Source organism: Ruditapes philippinarum, unplaced genomic scaffold, assembly GCF_026571515.1.
Source record: "Ruditapes philippinarum isolate M1 unplaced genomic scaffold, ASM2657151v2 ctg463_1_1_1_1, whole genome shotgun sequence".
Lineage (NCBI taxonomy): Eukaryota > Metazoa > Mollusca > Bivalvia > Venerida > Veneridae > Ruditapes > Ruditapes philippinarum.
In genome coordinates, this window is record NW_026866611.1 from 146,902 (window position 1) to 166,784 (window position 19,883).

A 19,883-nucleotide genomic window follows, 5' to 3' on the forward strand; every position below is an offset into this window, starting at 1 on the left:
GTCTTGTCCTGCAGTACGAGTGACTCTGAAAATAATTTAAGATGCCTGAAATTGTTTACATTGTAAAATAGTTGATGGATTCCAAAGTTTAAGAAAACAAATATCTATAGCAGACAAAGATTATCAAGAAATATGGCAAACCTTTTATAGTGTTTGGAAATCTATCAATTAATGGACTTGATGAGCGTCGGCCATTTTGATGGTTCTCTACTGTTGGTGAACACGGGTCATCCTTCATTTTGGGATTGTTTCCTGAAAAAAATATATATTTCAAATATTAAAATAAAGAAAAATAAAACTGGTCTTATTCATGCTCAATACAATATTAATCTCAAATTAGTCTGATACTTTAATACAATATAAAATTTTAAAAACATTCAAAAGCTAGACTTTTTTATAACACAGTGAAAATACAAAAACAAAATATCAGGAAATTTTTATAACAATATGTTCTACAAATAAAAAGCTTTACAAATAAAAGAAAATAGCTAAAACTGTTTATTCATTCATTAAAATAAATATAGAAAAAAATCTCAATATATTATTCCTTCTTATAAATACAACATCTTCCAAAAACAGACTTGTTTATGAATACAATACAGATAAATCTTTTTTTTTAATAATCAACAATACAAAATATCAGGAGTAAATCACACTAATTTTATATAAGACAAAATTAATTAACCAAATCAGAAATTAAACAAAAATATACTCATAAATAACTAAAATCAATATTTATACACTTTGAAATAACAAATAGTCTAAAAATACACATACCCTAAATCAGTTTCGCTTATTTTAATAAATTACCGGTACAGCATATAAAATAAAACAAAACTATTTAAAAATGTGCACTCTTTATGTAACGTCTTTGAACGCGATAACTATAACTTTATCCAATTAAGAAAAATAAACACAAAGAAATAACTCTAATCCAATAAAAACATTTTTTCTGAAAAGGAAAAACAGGGTCTCGATTTCTAAAGTGTTTACCATATTTTTATTTAGTCCTCATTCAATCTATGACAAGTTTCTCTTTTTTTTTAAGCTATTAACCACTCTGTGTGTACGAAATAAATTGGAAATGCATGTGGCCTATAAAATAAGTGATTGATTGATTATAAAGGGCACACCTTATTGCATGGCGGCAACAGATGATCAAAGTCATCTACCTATTGAAATACCTTACAAAATTACTGTATCACCTCTAAAAATAACCCCATCTTTCATCATGTTTTTTTTAGGTAGCTAAAATATCCTAAAAGAAAAAGTAAACTCGCATGCATGGTTATACTTTTTTCAAAATATTTAGTATTAATGGATTTGTATCAATGGGGCATTTTCTATTATCAACCTTGTTTTATTTGGGCTAAGTTCTTGTAACTGGTAACTTTTGATACAGAAAATAATAAAACAAAAATTTGTTTATTAAATTTTAATTCTCTATTCAGTACATTTGTGAAGTTTGGGACAAGTTATTTCTAAAAGTGTCACATGTTAGACTATGGTGGCTGATTTGTGCCCTTTTATCAAACTTCTCCCCGCACCCTTGCTAATTAGCATGTTTTTGCTGCGCACCCCTGCCATTTTAGCTTGTTAAATTTCGACTTTTCGCTTGGAGGGCGCGGGGCGAAAACACAAATGGCACAAATCAGCCACCATATTTAACTGTATTTCAGTCCAGTGTTTCTAATAGACTGGCGTATCAGGTTGAAATGTTTTGTTTTCAAATTTACAAATACACTTACAAGCCTCCAATCAATGAATGTTTAAGTCAAACTTAACCCTTTAAGTGCGGGATTACTAGTTCGTCACTTGCTAGGAAATTGATTAATTACTGGTTAGTTATCCAGTTAAGCTTGTCCGGTGGACTGACAGCCAGATATGACTTGCAATCGTCTATGCAGTTTGAACATGAGCGAATCCAATATTGTTGGCTGCTAGATTCTGATAATTTTGATATTAGCATTCCTGGAACAATTTTAATTTTTTACCGGGTATTATTCAAAATCAATTTCTTTTTTTTTTGTCATACTTTCCAGCCTTAGTTATATTGCAAAATTGGCTTTTACCAGGTTGATCAGTAAAGTACTTTAGTATTCAGCATCAGCAGTGCATTTATTAGAATATTAGAAAAATTTATCCTGTAGTTAATTCATCGGCCAATGACTCCATTTTTTCCTGTTTACAAATCTTTAATAATAATACAAATATATAATACATATATCTCTATACTATCATGGAGGCATGCAAACACCGATTATCTTCTTATCCAGCTTAAAATATTTAACAAAATATCCATGAAATCATGTTTAGTACAGCCATACACTGTGACCTTCAACCACAGGTCAAAGTCATGGATACACCCTGTTTGTAAACTAATAATGACACATTGGTCCAGATTTCGGAAAGAACAAACATGATATACATAATACAGGCATGGTGATATCTTATTAACTATGTCAAGTTTAACTATGTCAAGTTAGGATCATCATATCTAGGTCAGAATAACACGTTATTTAAAATTCATGTAATATATACACCATACATTCTCCCAGTTAAGAATACATGTATATCATAGGTACAAAAATAATTCAAATTTTCAGTAAGCAGTCACTTAATGTATACATATCTTTACCATTACTCTTTTTTGAAACTTTTAAATTAATAAAATTTCAGAAAATGGTCAGACTATTAAAATTTAAATGTAGAATATGATGGATTGGCACCACTGTTAAGATACTTAAGCCATATGATTAAACTACCAGAAAGTCACAAATCATTCAATTGCATCTCTTTTGCTCCATTAACCCTTTTCAAAAATATTCAAATTACACTATACAAAATACTTATCTTTATATAAAAGGTCATGACCTTTTATGTAACTATATTCTTTGTGATTTAATGCCTTATGGACTACAGGGACCTTGACTTAACGAGAAAATTCAGGAATAATTGACTTCTTGCAAAAAAATTTAAAATAAACACTGACCTTGTTTTGTTTTTTCTTTCTTATTTTACCTTAATAAACTTGACATCTGTTTATTAAAATGGGAAATTCCAATGGTGCAAACGAAAAAAAATGAAAAGAAAAAATTATTAAATTGGTTGCCTTTAAATGTTTTCACAATTATCAATTTCCTGTTGTACAAAAACCAAAATGTTTTTTTTCAATGTCACTTTGTCCTAACATATCCTATTGTACTTAAGCTTAAAGGTTTTGTTATAACCCTGATACTAAGAACTAAATTCCCGTAACTGTTATCATATAATTGTAGTACTAAAACTATGACCACTGTATGAAACCACTGTATGAAACTATGACCGCTGTATCAAACTATGACCACTATAAACATCAAAATTTTAATGCCTAGAATATGTGTCACATTTTAATCACACAAAAAGTCTAATAACTTTAACTATGACCCTTAAAAATAGTATCAAGAACATCAGATATTTCTGTGCTTGATATAGGTTTAATATTTATCTAGATCGAAACTGCTTATGTCACAATTATTTTAGAAGGTCTAGGTTGCAGAATTAATGATTTTAATACCATGTCAAGGGACAACAAAGAACACATTTTTATATGACACCAGTGAAGTGGGAATATTATTCCAGGAACCAGACTAGAAAGTGATTAAAATAATTTTATGTCTACCAGCTTATCAGGAATTTGTCTTAGTGCTTTTATCTACATGTATCTCGCTGCCATTTTTTCATTTTTTGTTCCTCACTTAACAAGGATAAAAGTTTGTGTCATAGCCTAATTGATCTATAGTTACCATGCAATACTTGACACCTTAGTCAAGCAGAGCTTTAAAAAATTCAGTCTCCATAAAACTACAAGCAGAAATATTTAACATGTATCATTTTTTAGACAAAAATTGCAATTATTTTTCTTTTGATGTTTGTCGATATCAAATTATCAAAATATTAATATTTTAATAACAAGGTATATTTTCTGTGCATGACTAGGTAATTTCAAAGAAAATTTCTAATTTATTTTAATTAAATTGTCTTTTCTCTTGTTTCCATGTGTAACAAAATACAAGCAGCCACTTTTACCATACCAGACTTAAAACCATATAATTTTAATCATTACCCTGAAAGCGCATAGCCTTTGACCCCAGCAATGAGCCTGCCAAGCTAACTTAAAATTTTCATCCCCTAAATTGATAATCGACAGTTCCAAAAATGGAAGCTGGACAAGTCCATTCACGAAATTCAGCAATGGGACAGGGTTAATTACAAGAGCTGTCCGTAAGACAGCGCGCTCGACTTTTTTATTGCTTGCCAATAAAAAAAGTTTTTGCAGTAAAAGGCAATACAAGAATCTCTGTATTTTTAAAGTGAACAATGGCCATGAGCATTAAGATATTTAGTGAAGAATTATTTTACTGAATTGTGTGATACCCTTGAACACTGCAGCAAAGTTTGAAATGTTTAAGTCAAAAGAGGGCTGGTAAGAAAGAAAAAAAAACTGAGTTGAGCCTTAAATAAATTTAATAGTATTAAACCCACTTGAGAGAATAAGGTATTTTTACGTCACTCAGAACACCTTGTAAATGACATAATAACATAATTTTTCAAGAAATCTATGCCAAGGAAGCAGTATATTTTTGTACAATCAGCATAATATATAGATTTGACTTTGTATGTGAAAGTATTATAGTTACCTTATAATACAAGTAATAGATAAATTTTATCAAGCTTTTTTAGATGTTGTCAGTTGGTCACAAGTGGATCTCTTTCACACAGGCTGTGGGTGACTGGTTACTTTTCGTGGGTCCACTATGTAGATAATGCGTTGTAAACTGATATTTGAATTACATGAAGGAAGTTCAATTCATTATTTAATGTCATGCTAAATTAATATCTCAAACAGTTCAGTCAAAAAGTGGACTGGTACTAAAAACTTAACCAAGATTCTAAGTCGATAAAAGGCCTTAATTTTTAAAACAAATCCTTGACAGAGTTACCTTCTCTTGCGTACAGATGGGGGTAATGATGTGAAATAGCATTAAAAGTTTCAAAGCAATATCTCAAAGGGTTAAGGCAATAAGTGGATTTTACCCATATTCAATGTATTTTCTAAGTCAAAAAGGGGCATAATTCTGTCAAAAACCTTGACAGAGTTATGTCCTCTTGTCTGTTGATGAAGGTCGTGATGGTAAACAAGTATGGTCAGTTTCAAAGCAATACCTCCAATGGTTTTGAAATAAAGTGAGGTGGTACAAAAAACTTAACCAAGCTCAATACACTTTCTAAGTCAAAAAAGGGCCATAATTCTGTCAAAAACCTTGACAGAGTTATGTACTCTTGTCTGTAGATGGAGGTTATGATGGTGAACAAGTATGGTAAGTTTCAAAGCCATACTTGTAATACTTCTGAAATAAAGTGGGGTGGTACGAAAAACTTAACCAAGGTGTGACGCCAACGCCGACGCCGACGCCGGGGCGAGTAGGATAGCTCCCCTTTTCATAGAAAAGTCGAGCTAAAAATGTTTACATTTATTGTGCTTTACTAAAATTCAATGTACAGTTTATACATTGTAACACAGTATGTATATTATTGAAGAAAATCAACAACGTCACAGTTATTTTTTACTTTTACGAAATACATTACTCCTCACAATGATTACAACCTTTATACATGATTAGTCATCTTTGAGGGAGAAAAAATATATAAAAAATAACCGCAATAGTTCCTCACATGAAAAATTGTCATGTTAAGATGCGCACAGCAAATATAGTGTAGGTGGATCTCACTGTAACGCCCTAGAAAATTTATGTTCTCTTTCTTTGATAAAAAAAAATGTTAACATATTAATGTTAAAGGACAAACATAACATAACAAGTTTATTCACAGATCATTGGATTGACGTTGATCAAAATTCATGAAGTAGGAGTCTGAAAAAAAAATACTGTAAAAATTGTTAAAAATACCCACTCTGATCTTTTTATATACCGCAGTTTCAGTAAGTTTCAGTGGTAAGCCACATTCATGTACAAAACTTGTTTTAAAAGAATGACGACATAATTATAATTATATATACATGTAACAATTTATAAATAGTAGCTGTGACCATGCTAATTTATTACAATCATGTTTTACTTAACTGATACAATGTACTTGCTCTGTTTGAATTTAGAATTTTCCATTACCTTTGATATTATGATATTGAATTTTTAATTAACTTTACCCTGCTGGTACCAAAAGTGATTCGCCTTTGCCACCAGTATAGAGCCAGGCCAGCCTGTACATCTGTGCAGACTGACCAGGCTCTATACTGTTGGCAGACAAACTTGAAATTTTCATCTTTATATCCCTAGAATTGATAATGGAATGTCCCAAAAATGGAAGCTGGTCAAGACCATTTAAGAAGTTCAGGAATTAAATAGCCCATTATATATAGCCTTGTTAGACTGCACCAATGTACACATGTACAGGCCAACCTGGCTATATACGGGTAGCATAGGTAAGTCATAAAATTTGACTAAATTTATACAGCTGCGTATAGCACAAAATATGTAAAATTTAATCAGATTCTGCAATAGTATGCACATACTGAATTCTTATGTACATGTAGACATATGAGTAAATCAATATAGGAGACAAAAACAACTGAAGAACTGTATAGCAGAATAATTGTTTCAATTTCTAAAAGTGTTTTTGAAAAAGGATTGCAAACAATTTCGTATGACGTACACAATATAATATTCTCTGATATTAATTGTACATAATAACAATGTGTAACATTACTTGCGCAGAACCATTTTAATTTTTTTTTAAATATAATTATTTATTCATTTATTTAGTATTTACTTAAAGTTTGTTTCATTTCAATGTTCCTATTGCCATTTCAGTTTTACTGATTCAAAAAATATACATTATTTATTTAAAGTATTTTTATTCTACTCTAGAATTTGCAATTCACATAAAAAATTATAGATTTATATTAAAACAAAAGTAAAAAAAAAAAATGTTTCGCTTTGCAATTATTCTAGGTATAATAATGGCACTTTATGGTAATTACTACTATGACACCATACAAAATGCAAATTGCATTAAATAAAATTATAAACATATTTACTGGCAAATGAATGAAATATTAAACAACATGTATAACTATATACAGTACATTTTTTACAAAAGGTGATCATCTAACTAATTGCTTAACTCTAAAATAAATATATTGCTTCATAATATGCTGTTCTAAAAATATAAAGACTAGGATATACATACATGTATATGTACAGGTTAAATTAAAACTTTTGCATTGTAAAAAAAGGATTTCACAAAAATATAATAAAAAGATGTAAAGAGAGAATATATAATATGCTCAAAATAGTTTTATACTCTTAACTGTTACTTAAAATAAATATCCTTCTTGCCTATAAACTATTTTACAAAGGATTGTATAACACGCCTAAATAGTTTTTTAAAACCTTACCCTGCTAACAGCAACTGTGCCATCCAATCATGGTGTGCACAGTGTTTGCTTTTCAGCCCATATTTTATATTAAAAAATTTCCCAAATGATGAATGGCTTAGTCCCAATTCAAATACGGACAAGTCCATTTAAGATATTTCGAGGGTTGACCTCAAAACTCCAATAACCTATATGATATAAAAAAGGATTAATAACATTTTGGCAGTCAACCCCCGATTTTAGCACAAGGATTAGAGAACATTAGGATAAGACTGTGCCGAAATTCAGGCTGGCCTGGCACTATATACTAAGGTGGTACAGGCATTGCATTTTTGTCTTAAGTCAGTATTTTTTCTGGTCCTTTGGGATCATTGATTACCGCACAATAAGTGTTGAAAATTCAGTACCACTCAAGCCAGTGCTAGGGGGGCATGAGGGATGTTGCACTTTTTCATTACAATGTACAGACTCAATTTAACCGAGTCTGCAATTTTCATGTAATTTTGTTGTTTTAAATGCTTCCGAGGAATCATCCCTTTTCCAGTTTTTTACCACAGTCATAATGTTACAAGCATTATGAGAGTTCGGGGAAAAACAATTATCAGAAAATATGAGACAAAATAGGAAACTGTTTTGTAATCTTAATTTTTTTTTACCAAGTTATATAAAATGTATGTGAGTTGAATACATATTTCTAAATTATTCTAATACAAACTGAAATAAATCACTGTTCGTTCTACAAAGTAAATTAATCACAGTGCCATGATAATTACAAGAAATGCATACAATACTTTTCTAAATTACCTTGAATAATTCAACGAAGTAAAATTTATATGTATAGTAATAATGATATATTTATTTCCGCCATAAGAGCATTTTCTATAGAATTATAAAATAAAAACTTTTCAAATATTCATCAACTAATAGAATATCATATCAGTGTAAGATATTCGGATTTTAATCCACTAGGCTGGTAGGGCTGTCATTGATGGAAAATTTTGTATCGATATATCGAGAGACAAATATCGACGATACATCGATATATCGACTTTGACAGTAGATAAAATGAAAAACATTTATATATGTGTTATAAGTTGGGATCATGGTGTTATGCATGCTTGTATTACACATTACAAATACTACAAACTAACAGAAAGATGTTTTTTATTCTGTTTCTTGTCACTGACATATGAAAACTGAGTATAAAGTTAAAGTTAGCCAAGAAAACTAGAAAAAAGTGAAGGCCGGTCAGACTACCAGATTTGAATATCCACTAGCCCAAAAGACATTTCAATAGCATGATTCATTTGTTTATAGTGCCCCTGAAAATACAGTAGCCTGGTCGGTCTTATAAATGTGATAGGTTGGTAGCCCAAGGAGAAATTTAGTAGTCAGGGGCTATCAGACTACTGCTAATCATATACATGTACCTACGGGTAATGTAACCAACTATTATTTTGCTACTAAGTCTATAAATTATAATTATAGGCTTTGCTGCATTTGTTTATAACTTAGTAAGTTGTTTTTATATTTAAAACTGCACTGGATTTTTTCCCATTCTTTCCTTGAAAATTTCAATGCATTTTAATGTTTAAAAGTTTAGATAATTCTTAAATTAATATGCTTTAGAAATTGGCAGAATCTTACTTTGAAATCCATTTAACTTAACATCTTTAACTTAACATCTTTTAAATTTAAAAATTAAATTTAGATTATATAGAAAAACATTATCAGATACATATAATTTTACAGAATTTTCTATTTATTAAATTTAGTTGAGGAAAGAAAGAAATTCCTCCATCTGATTAAAAGTTATACTTCAAAATTAAATTGTAAAAAAAAGGCCTGCAAAGGGTTTAATATGTGTAAAAAATATCCCAAATATTTAACTTAATGACGTCAAAGGTTTTGATGAAGCTGTAAAAAAATCTACAATATATTAAAAATTATAAAAAATGTCTGATAAAATGCTTATTAAATTTTGAAGAGCAAAATACCATGTAATTTTGAAACTAATACATGTACATAATTTAACTGAGGACACTTAATATTGGCTGTTTCATAATCATCTACTTTAGATTCTAAATCTGAATGTATTATGATAAAAAAATTGCGCTTATTCACAATCCCATAGCAAATAAATACATGTGCAAATGTAGGTGCATACAAATAAATTTCATTTTTTTTACACCAATCAAAAGAGCATATAAATAGAAAATTAAAATTCTCCATTATACACAGGAGTGCAGTCTAGAAATAGGTAATATATCAATATTATTGCAGCCTGATAAAATTGGTAGAAAATAACCCTGCTTTCTTAGCAAAAATTAGCCTTCTTTATCAGACAGACAAAACTAACTATATTAAGAATTTCTTGTCTAGACACATTTCTATTTTTAAATATAATTGTTATTTCCACACTTTATAAAAAATAAGAAAATTAATGTAAATTAATTTATGCAATAAACCTAGCTTTTCAGTTGTATATTATAGTTTTAAGATTTTTAAATTTAATCATAATTAAATATCAAAGGTTTTTTTCTTCCAATATCCAAGCTTGAAATATTTCAATTAAAAAATTGTATAAAAACTAAGCGTTTTATCTTAAATTAAAATTTATGCACTATACATAATATTTCAGACTATATATATTATGTATTATAAAACTTATCTAAATTTTAGAAGAAAAAAAATCTTATTAAACCTATTTAAAGTAATTTATTTACTCTAGATAAAATGGATGTACACATGTAAATTTAAAATGGAAACATACAAGTTATTAAAATTACATACATTAAAATTATCAAAACTCCCGATAATACTCAATAGATTTCTTTTGTGTCTAATATTATATACTGTACATACATGTACAAAATACATGATGTATATACATGTAATTAATATTAAGGCAATGAGTAAAATCAGTTTTCTGACATAAAAAAACAATCTTCGAAAGAAAATATAATAATAAAAGAAGACCAAAGAAAACAAGTACAAATGATGTAAATAAAATTAAACAATATTGATATGTACAGTTCTCTCACTTTTTTTACACTTATATAAAAAAACAACATATTTTTTAACAGATAAAAATAATAACCAAAGCATTTGAATAAACATGTCATTAAAAAACAACTGTCTACTTTATACATAATCATAATAAAATATTCTTGAATATTCATTATAACAAAAACACAAATATATTAGAAAAACCATGTTTGTCCAATTCTAACATTTTATACAAAAATATATATAATTGTGAGAATTATTTTACATAATATTATATATCAAATTTTCAGTGTTATTTTTTTTCATCTGTAACATATACTGTAATCATTTGGGAACTAGTTTTTGAACATCAACAAGAATTATTTATTATTTGGAATTCGTACATTCCCTATAATGACTTAGCTATAAAACAGATATGCAAAATCATGTTTTTTTTCTGTTTTGTTTTTTCCATGACAAAACATCAAAATGAACATAATCCTTTGATATTTTGCTTAGAAAAATATTATTATAAGTTAAACAATTTACCGGGGTAACTTACATGTGAGAAATATTTGCACATTCCTATTCATGTCTATTAAAGTACATGTATATGAATATTAAATTCACAAAAGAAAAAAAATAATCCTTACTATTGCTTACATATATAGAATAACTCAATCCGCAATTAGATTTATCATTTACATTGTTTGTACATTATGTTGAAATAAAAAAGAAAGGAAAATGCAGAGCAAAAAATATGATCTTTTATAGACTTCTGTCTGAGATGCACAACAGATTAACGCAAAATTTGCAAGTCAGAGTTTATTTAGACGTCATGAGATACAAATAGAAATTTACTTGATTAATATTCAAGACTGTATGAAAACACTTACTGCGTATAACTAAGTCCATAATATGTATATATTCATTTCAGACAGGACATAGTTTAAACATTAAATTCACAAGACCCACATCGGAAAATGCAACTTTTGCATGTACGTGTGGCTGCGCATGCGCACGCGCACGCACAGTTTGCTTAAAAAAGAAAATTATCCCACAAAAAACTTTTTCAAGAAAATAGACATAGCTTTGCGCGTTTATATTTTAAATTATGCAATTATTATTATACAACCAATCCTTTCTGTATATTATTATTATCCATAACTAATTATAGCATATAAACATGCAACGCACCATTTCAAAATTTGCAATAAAGTTCAAACATAACTATATATATACATTTGTGAAATGAGCCCCAGGACCTGACAATGCAAACAGAGCAAGTTCTTTTTTATATTACATCAAAATTAGGGTAATTCCCAAAAATGTAAAATCCAGCGCACTTTCAAAAACATCCTAATGACTCACATACTTCACTGCACATGCTGCACATTTAAGTAACATACTTTAAAGCGTGCATTCCCGGAATATTGATGTTATGTTCAAGGGCGCGCGGATATTACATGTACTCAAAAGCAGTACACAAAATTTTAACATTTTATGCCTTCAAATAGTTACTTAACCTACAAATAAATCCCTAGCAATTTATCTAGCTAAACACAATAAATTTTAAAATAATTTCACAAAATGTAGAACCTTTGCATACTACTTTCTATCAAAACAGTAGCTCTCAATATTTTTAAATGTAGATAAAATTTCAAATAGAAATTTTTTTTTAGAAAGACTGTCACGTATTTCCCTTTAAATCCTTCACATAATCTATGGATAGGGCAAACCAAATGTTTACCTGAATAAATGCATGTAATGCCCAACATAAATTATCATTTCTCTTTTACACTCAAATAAAACCTACATGTATTAAATTAATATGAAAAAGCTACTTACAGACTATCATACATATAAATCATTAAACATTATAAACCTGCTGTATTTCTATAATGAATTGATCAGCCAATATCTAAATTTGGAGCAATCCATTTAATGTTAAAGGGATTTCATTATCAAAATGCAAAAATCAGTTACATGTAACAAAAGTATAGAGCCTGGTCAGGCAGCAGTGATGTGCAGGCTGGCTTGCTCTTCACCGGTGGCAAAGTGTAACCACTTTTAATTCCAGCAAATTAATGGTTAACTATGTGACATCTTGATAGATAAAATAAATATATGAAACAGAGAAATATATATCTTCAATATTAAGTATCTTAAAAATTGTTGATTGCTTTCACTAAATAAACTTGTCACATACTCTTATAACTTGATGTTTGGTAACTGTTTACAGTAGACTGGTGATTTCTACATGTAAAAACAAAACATGTTCATAATCATATGCCAGAATTAAAAACAATTCAGACAGAAAATATTTGAAATAATTAGCAATCCATTATTGACCCAACATACCAAAGATAAAAAACAAAGGGCTAAATTTTAGGTGAACATTTTTGTTTTCATTGTCAAAAATAATCTTTGTACAATGGAATTTAAAACTAAAACTAACTCATACATTATTAAATTACTTTAAACAAAAGTTATAATAAATCATTTAATCATATATCAAATATTAATAATAATTAAATAAACAAGAAAAAAATATTAATGTAAAAAATATTCTTACCTAATGTAACAACTCATGTTAGAAGTAAAAGTAAATAAGTACTGTATTTATATGGACTTATCGAACTGTCAACACGCAGAGTTATGAACAAGAATATCAACATCTAATAAGATTTCCTTCAAAATGACCCTCGAGGGTTAATATCAATAATATTCTTGAGAGGCAACACATGAAATAATAAACAATCTATGGACAAGGTTAAAAATATTTAAAAATGGTATAAAATATAACTTGCCTGAAAATGTTCATCAAATTCATTCAACCTCACATTATATTAAAATTATTTAAACTATTTAAAATCAAGTTTAGTTATATCAATTATTTTTTTAATAATTTTGTGTCAAATTATTTTCTTATTCAGTTGGAGATACGAGGTAAAAAAAATAACACTTCTCCGACAAATTTTATTCTCATTGTTATTCCATATCGAGACGATAGAGAACTAACTTCTAAAACAAAGTATTTTGTAAAAACGTGTAAAAAATGCACAATATTTCTAAAACATTTACTAATTAAATATCACATATGTACTATCTGATTATGACACATCTTAAAATGCCAGGATGATCTTGTATATAATTATCTATGGCAAACTACTCTGACTCAAGTATGACCTATATACATAACTGACTTTGACCCAATCTCATATCAAATTAATATACTCACAACAAACGCCTTTATAGAACATATAACTTAGTATTTATCCAAAAATAATGATATTCCACTGTTTCCAAATATATGTTGTATTCCTAGTGTTTCTTGCTTTCTTTCCGCCTTTTCTTCAGAAAAATATTTATCCGAATAACTTCCCAGAGATACCTAAATTCAGACGACCTATTTTTGGAACAAAGCAAAACACAAGACAAACGTCCCATGCATGTTGATGCACATTTTACCGGGTCGAAAACTATTTCCAATTCAAACTGTAAAAAATAACATTTGAAATCCTAAAAGTAATTCATTCAAATAAATTTTTACACACTTTTAATTCAAAATAAAAGAAATTAAAGCATCATACCCGCTGTATCAGACAGCGTGTTTTCATCCATCATTGACCGAGTTTTCACCCCGACACCGACCTAGATCTTGACGTCATTACCCAGAAACCAACAACCAATATGTCAGCGTCCATGCATAGATTCGCCCACAAATTGTTTAAGTTCATTTATCAGAGTTTTTACTGATTGACAGAGATTTTTCATGTGTTTTAAGTAAGTATGCATGAATTATGAATCATTTCAAAGACTTCTGTCAAGCAATACGTAAGACAAAATCTGTTGTCGTACATTGAAAACTTTTGTTAAAAGTAAAGTACTCGTCTGCAATAAATTTCGGATTAGAATTATTATTTTGATAAAATTGTTTCGAAAAGTGTAATAGTATTATGGTATAAGAAAGCTTAATCGAAAAGTAGCATTTTAAGATGTGTCTGGCATGATATTTGCTCCATGTCATCATTTAATTTGAATGTTAATTTAAGGTTTTATATCTGAACCAACATGTAGATCTATCTACTTTAATACCAAACATATTCAAATATGAAAGAAGGCAACACCTATGTAATGAGAAGTCTGATTAAGAAACTAAAAATCAAGGGATTTTGAGATTTTAATCCATCTCCTGTATGTTTGTTGAGTACCCTAGAATTTAAACATGTCGCACAATAAACAAACACAAGTAGAAACTATGTCTTGATGATTACAATCAAATGATGATGTAGTGCTTATGATAATGTACTTTGTGTGTAATGAAATTTTAGACAATTTAATAAAAACAATGTCAACATTTGCTTTAGATTTCTACATTTTATGGGGTTTTTTTTCTAGAAGATAATTAAAATACAAAATACTTGTTTTACTCTTTCTGCTAGATTGTGGAGACAAGATACAGTATATTCTGTAACTTTTTGTTTGAAAAGTTTTCAAAATGGTTGCACTCATGAACAGCAAATGACACAGAGAAATTTTTGACGTTTATATAAATCAATATGTTTTTTAGTTGTTTTATTTGGCATCCATGTAGGAATTGTTTCTTAGAAAAGAGTTCTTGTCAAACCCAACTTCTAGTATAAGTTAATGGAATATTTCAATCTGTCACTCATAAAAGTCAAATTGACATCATACTTCTTTATTTCACATAGACATAGTCAAAAATGCCAAACTCCACAATTATGGCTACATTTCTATGATATAAGGGGAGTAACTCTCAATTGGATAAAGTCTTTCTTAGAGTAAGACAGTAGGTCACAATTGGTAGTAGTAGTAAATGGCTCCTTGTCAACTACTGTTCCTACCTCCTTGAGTGTCCTTCAAGGCTCTTACAACCTCTCCTGTCCTTTTTTATGTAAATGACTTTGTAAGACACTCTTTACTCTTTAGCTCTTTGCTGATGACATTGCTGTGTATCTCTGTCTGTAACTTCTCACTTTCACCACTTACAGTAAGACTTACACCTGTTTGGAACATGAGAAATAAAATGTGACATGATAGAGCTTTTTTTCATTCTATAGCAGAGGCAGTTATAGGGATGCTTCGCCAAAGAAAAACTCTTTAAAATCATGCAGTTTTCCCCCAAATTTAAATTTACATCAAGTTTTTTCTTCCCCTTTTGCAAATATACTGCTTAACTTTTCCCCAAAATTAAGGGAAGGGCTGCTTCACCAACCTGTGAAAAAAGCCCTGAATGAAATTCAATTATTAAAATACCAAGTCTGACATTAAAATTACAATAAGAAAGACTCAAATACCAACACTATAAACCAGCACAATATCATGTTAGAATCAGTACGATCAGCAGAGTTCCTTGACTTGGCATCACAATATCAGATAACCTAAATTGGAACACTAAAATTGACATTATTGTTAAAGAGGCATACCAAACGCTAGGCTTCCTGCAGGGAAACATCAAGTTCCACTCCGAACCATTGAATCTAGTCTAGAATAGACTTTAACCTTACAATTCCAGTTTCAGGTCACCAGACACTTGAGTTCTCATTGACCAGATTGAGTCTGTTTAGCACTGTGCTGCCCACTGGTTAAAACAACACAGTCGCACATCCATAATTTCAGCCATGCATGATTCTCTAGAGTGGTGGAGCCTAGAGCAAGCACACATAGATCAGTGCCTCATTATGTTTTGGAATATCTTACAAAATAAAGTTGCAATTCCCATGCCTGACTACCTCAAACCAGTAATAAGACCAGCTAAAAATTCCTATTTCAATGCTTTCAAACAAATTCAAACAACTACTGACTACAACAAATACTAATTCTCCAAAATGACCTTTTATCATTGGATTTATTATGCCTTACACTGGTTGTTAATGTCACCTTGTCTGGGCTCATGTTTAATAAGGCAGTAAGGGTGAAGTTTATAGCCAGGTAATCCAAAAGCCATTGTTTGCTTCTGCAACTAGCTTTGACATGAAATCAAGCATTTTTCCTAAGTGAGAAATTATTCGTTGATACTCTTGAGATGCAGAAAGAAAATTACACTGTTTTGGAATCCCTGCATGCAAAAGAACCCTTACTCTTAGTCTACAGACATTATACTGTCAATTTTGTTTAGGTGTGGATAAAATTTTAACATGATATGATAATGGTTGCACTTTGGCTGGTATATTTCAAGGAAAGGAAACAAAAATTGTATTTGAAACAGAGAATTATGATATGTTGGCTGCACAAGAATTGAAATAAAAGAGAAACCATCTTTTGGCCACATGTGGAATACCTCTGACATATCTACTAAATAAAACTTGTTATTTATGCTAGGTAAGGTAAATTTAAGATGATGTGGTATTTCTGTAAAAGTTGGCAATTTTATAAGTGAGAAATTGAAACCACAAAATAATGAATTAATGCACATTTTACTGTGTTTTTTTTTGTGTATCATAATTTTTAGACAAGTTAAGGGAAATATATAGAGGATATTGAATGAGTGTAGTTTAATACTAAATTTATTGAACAAGTTGAATAAAATCATATTATGCGAGCCTCTGGCGAGCATAATATTGTTTTATTCAACGAGTTCAATAAATTTAGTATTGAATCTACACGAATATAATATTCTTTTTATCACATATATAAAATAAGAACAGTAAACTGTTTTTAAAAGAGTAATTTTTAATGACGCGTTTATAGTGAACGCTAATATTAGCCGCTTTAAAGCTATTTTCTATTGCGAAATGACGTCACTCAAAATGTTATTACACTAGTGTAATACGTTTTTTTTACAAGGCTTTATTACAAATCTTGCGCCGGGTTTATGTGATAAATGAAAAAATACAAACTATTCTAACTTAAAAAATAAAACCATTTTTAAAGGGTTTTCAAACCAAAAAAAAAAATAACAAGATATATATTTATGGAAAAGCCATATCTTTTATCAAAAACCCGGGAAAAGGGGGAAAGAAAAACCCCCGGGGAAGCAGTTTGTCCAAAAAGAAAAATTTTATGAAAATTGGAAAGAAGAATAATGAAATAAATGCCCCCCAAAAACCCCGGGTTTTTAGTTTGGTTTCTCGATTTTCAACCAAAAAATTTCTTGAAACAATTTACCCCCGAAAAAGGGTCAAAAAAAAACAAACCTGAAGGAATGAAAAAGGCCCAAAAATGACTTCCCAAAGGGAACTCAAAAAATGAATTTTTGGAAAACCCCGAAAAGAATGTCCCTTTAACTGAAAAAAAAGTTTTAAATGGACAGTTTAAAAAGTCAAGTGAATTTTTAAATAATTTTAAATTATTAATTTTTAAAATTAAAGTTTTGGGGTTAAAAATTTTTTGTATAGAGCAAAAGTCCAAAAAGGATAAATTTTAAAAATTGTGTTTTTTCCCTTAACTTTTTTTGGGAAAACCTTTATTTATATTTTTTCATAAATTTTTTTCCTACATTTTCAAAAAAAATGTTTTTTCCCTTGATTTAAAAATTTTTGGGGCAAAGGGTTTAAAAAATTTGTGTTTTGGGAACAAAACCCCAAATTTTTTTGAAAACTTTGTAAAACATCCCAAAAGGTCCAAATGGTTTATTTTTTTTAACCTAAAATTTTAGGAAATTCCCGGTTCCAAAATTTTAAAAAAAAGGTCCAACCCAAATTTAAAGGGTTGAACTTGGAAAAAAGTAGGCCAACATTTCCCCGGGAGAATTTAAGCATTTTACAAAATTTTTAAACCCTTTCCCCCATTGTCAAGAATTTAAAGGAAAAAAAAAAAACACTTTAAAATTTAAATTTTTTATTCTGCAAATTTGGGCCCGTACAAAACTTTGGATTTTTCTTTTTAGATTTTTTTTTTGCGAAATTTTTGTTCTGTTTTGCCTTTTTAAAAATTAAAAAAAACTTTGGGGGGAATCAAAAAGGGGTTTTTAAAAATTTGGGCCCCCATTGCCCTCCCTCGGTAAAAAAAAAAAAGATGATTTAAAAAATTTTTTAAAGTAAAAATTTCTTCAATACACCCCTTTGTTAAATTTCACATTAATGATCCCATCATGTTTATTTAAAAGTTTTTCTAATCCTTTTGTAAAAATTTTTAAAAATGTAAAATTAAATTTCTTTTTATTTTAACACAAACCCAAGGGAAAACAACTTTTAAAATTTTCAAAACCCCAAAATGCATTGCAGTCTTGCCCTTTAAAGAAAATTTGGGGAATTTTCCCTTTTTTGTTTTATAATGAAAAAAAACCCTTTTTTTTTTTAAAAAAACAGAAAGTTGTAATAAAAAGAAATAATTTAAATTGGGTATTGGGCCAAAGTGGAAAAAGGTTTTTTTTTTTTTTTGTTCTGTATTTTTTTTAAAAGCCCAAAGGCTAGATGTGGGAAAGGGGTTAAAAAAAAAATTAAAAGCAAATTGGGTTATTCAAATGAAAACAAAGGTGGGAAAACAAGTTGATTATTATGGACCGAAAATCAAAAGGGGGTTATTTGGGCCAATAAAATTCCCAGGGGGAAACCCAAATGAAAAATTTCCTTTTAAAACATATGGGGGCGCGTAACCCACAAAACCGAAAAATAGTGGGGGGGGCTTACCAGCAAAAGGATCCAGAAACCCGCCCCGCGCCCTCCCGCGCAGTCTGGGTCAGGGTCCATGCTGTTCGCTTTCCAATCCCAAATTTCCAAAAATGGGGAAACTTTACAGGGGGAAAAGCATTGAAAACCCCGACCCAAATGGGGCGGAAAAGAGCAAAGGGTTGGTTTTGGATCATGCTGGTCCCCAAAAACCCACCCTTTTTGGTTTTGTCCGTGAACCGCGGCCCTCATATGGCAAGTTTTTTGAGTTAGTTTAAAATTTCTGAAGTTTCATTTAAAAGAATTTTCCCACTTATTGTCTCGAGACTTATTAATAAAAGAGATGGTTTTATAAATCAGCATTTCTTTCCTAAAACAAAGACATCGACATTAATTGTCTAGCAACATTGACCTGAGACTGATTAATACTTGGGAAGGTGTGTTTCCGTGATTTTTATTTAACCATCTAAACATTAAATTTTAGTGGCTTGTGTTTGCTCTAAATGCTTCATGGCTTACATAATGGCTTAAATAATGTCATTAGACCTATTAAAGTGGTAAGAACAGCAAGCAGTTTTGTATGTAGTTGCGTGTTTGAATCCTCGGTGTCTGTTATTTATTTGTATTGAAATTTTTTTTATTTTTTTTATTTGCTGCATGGGTGGATTGATTAATATTTCATCCTAGTCAATTTTTCTTAATTTTTTTTCCATAATTTTAACGAATATGTATTCAATTGATCACTTTGATTAAATTTGGCAATAATGCAATATGTGATTTACATGTATATTGAGCACTATATGTATACAAGTACATGTAATTGTCAAATTGGTACAATTACAGAGAAATGATCACTGAATATTTAAAGATCCTGTAACACAAATTTT

General features: G+C 29.5%; 2 protein-coding genes across 6 annotated transcripts in view; one reads left to right on the plus strand and one right to left on the minus strand.

The window, feature by feature from the left end:
* Positions 1-14,146, minus strand: part of LOC132733054 (uncharacterized) — a 70,213-nt gene extending 56,067 nt beyond the window's left edge. The window contains exons 1-2 of one of the 5 annotated variants that reach the window (XM_060719634.1): positions 14,017-14,146; positions 142-252 (exon numbers count right to left, since the gene is read on the minus strand). In XM_060719634.1, the coding sequence (XP_060575617.1) occupies positions 142-252; positions 14,017-14,050 (145 nt within the window). In that variant the 5' untranslated portion in view covers positions 14,051-14,146. Of the gene's footprint in view, positions 1-141; positions 253-11,319; positions 11,543-11,620; positions 11,825-13,664; positions 13,920-14,016 lie in introns of those variants that run through there. The other 4 variants (XM_060719636.1, XM_060719637.1, XM_060719638.1 and 1 more) reach the window with 4 other exon arrangements.
* The window catches only part of LOC132733056 (protein C12orf4 homolog), a 44,719-nt gene continuing 38,936 nt past the window's right edge, over positions 14,101-19,883 (plus strand). The window contains exon 1 of the mRNA XM_060719641.1: positions 14,101-14,209. The gene's annotated coding sequence lies outside the window, so the exon portion shown is untranslated. The remainder of the gene's footprint in view (positions 14,210-19,883) is intronic.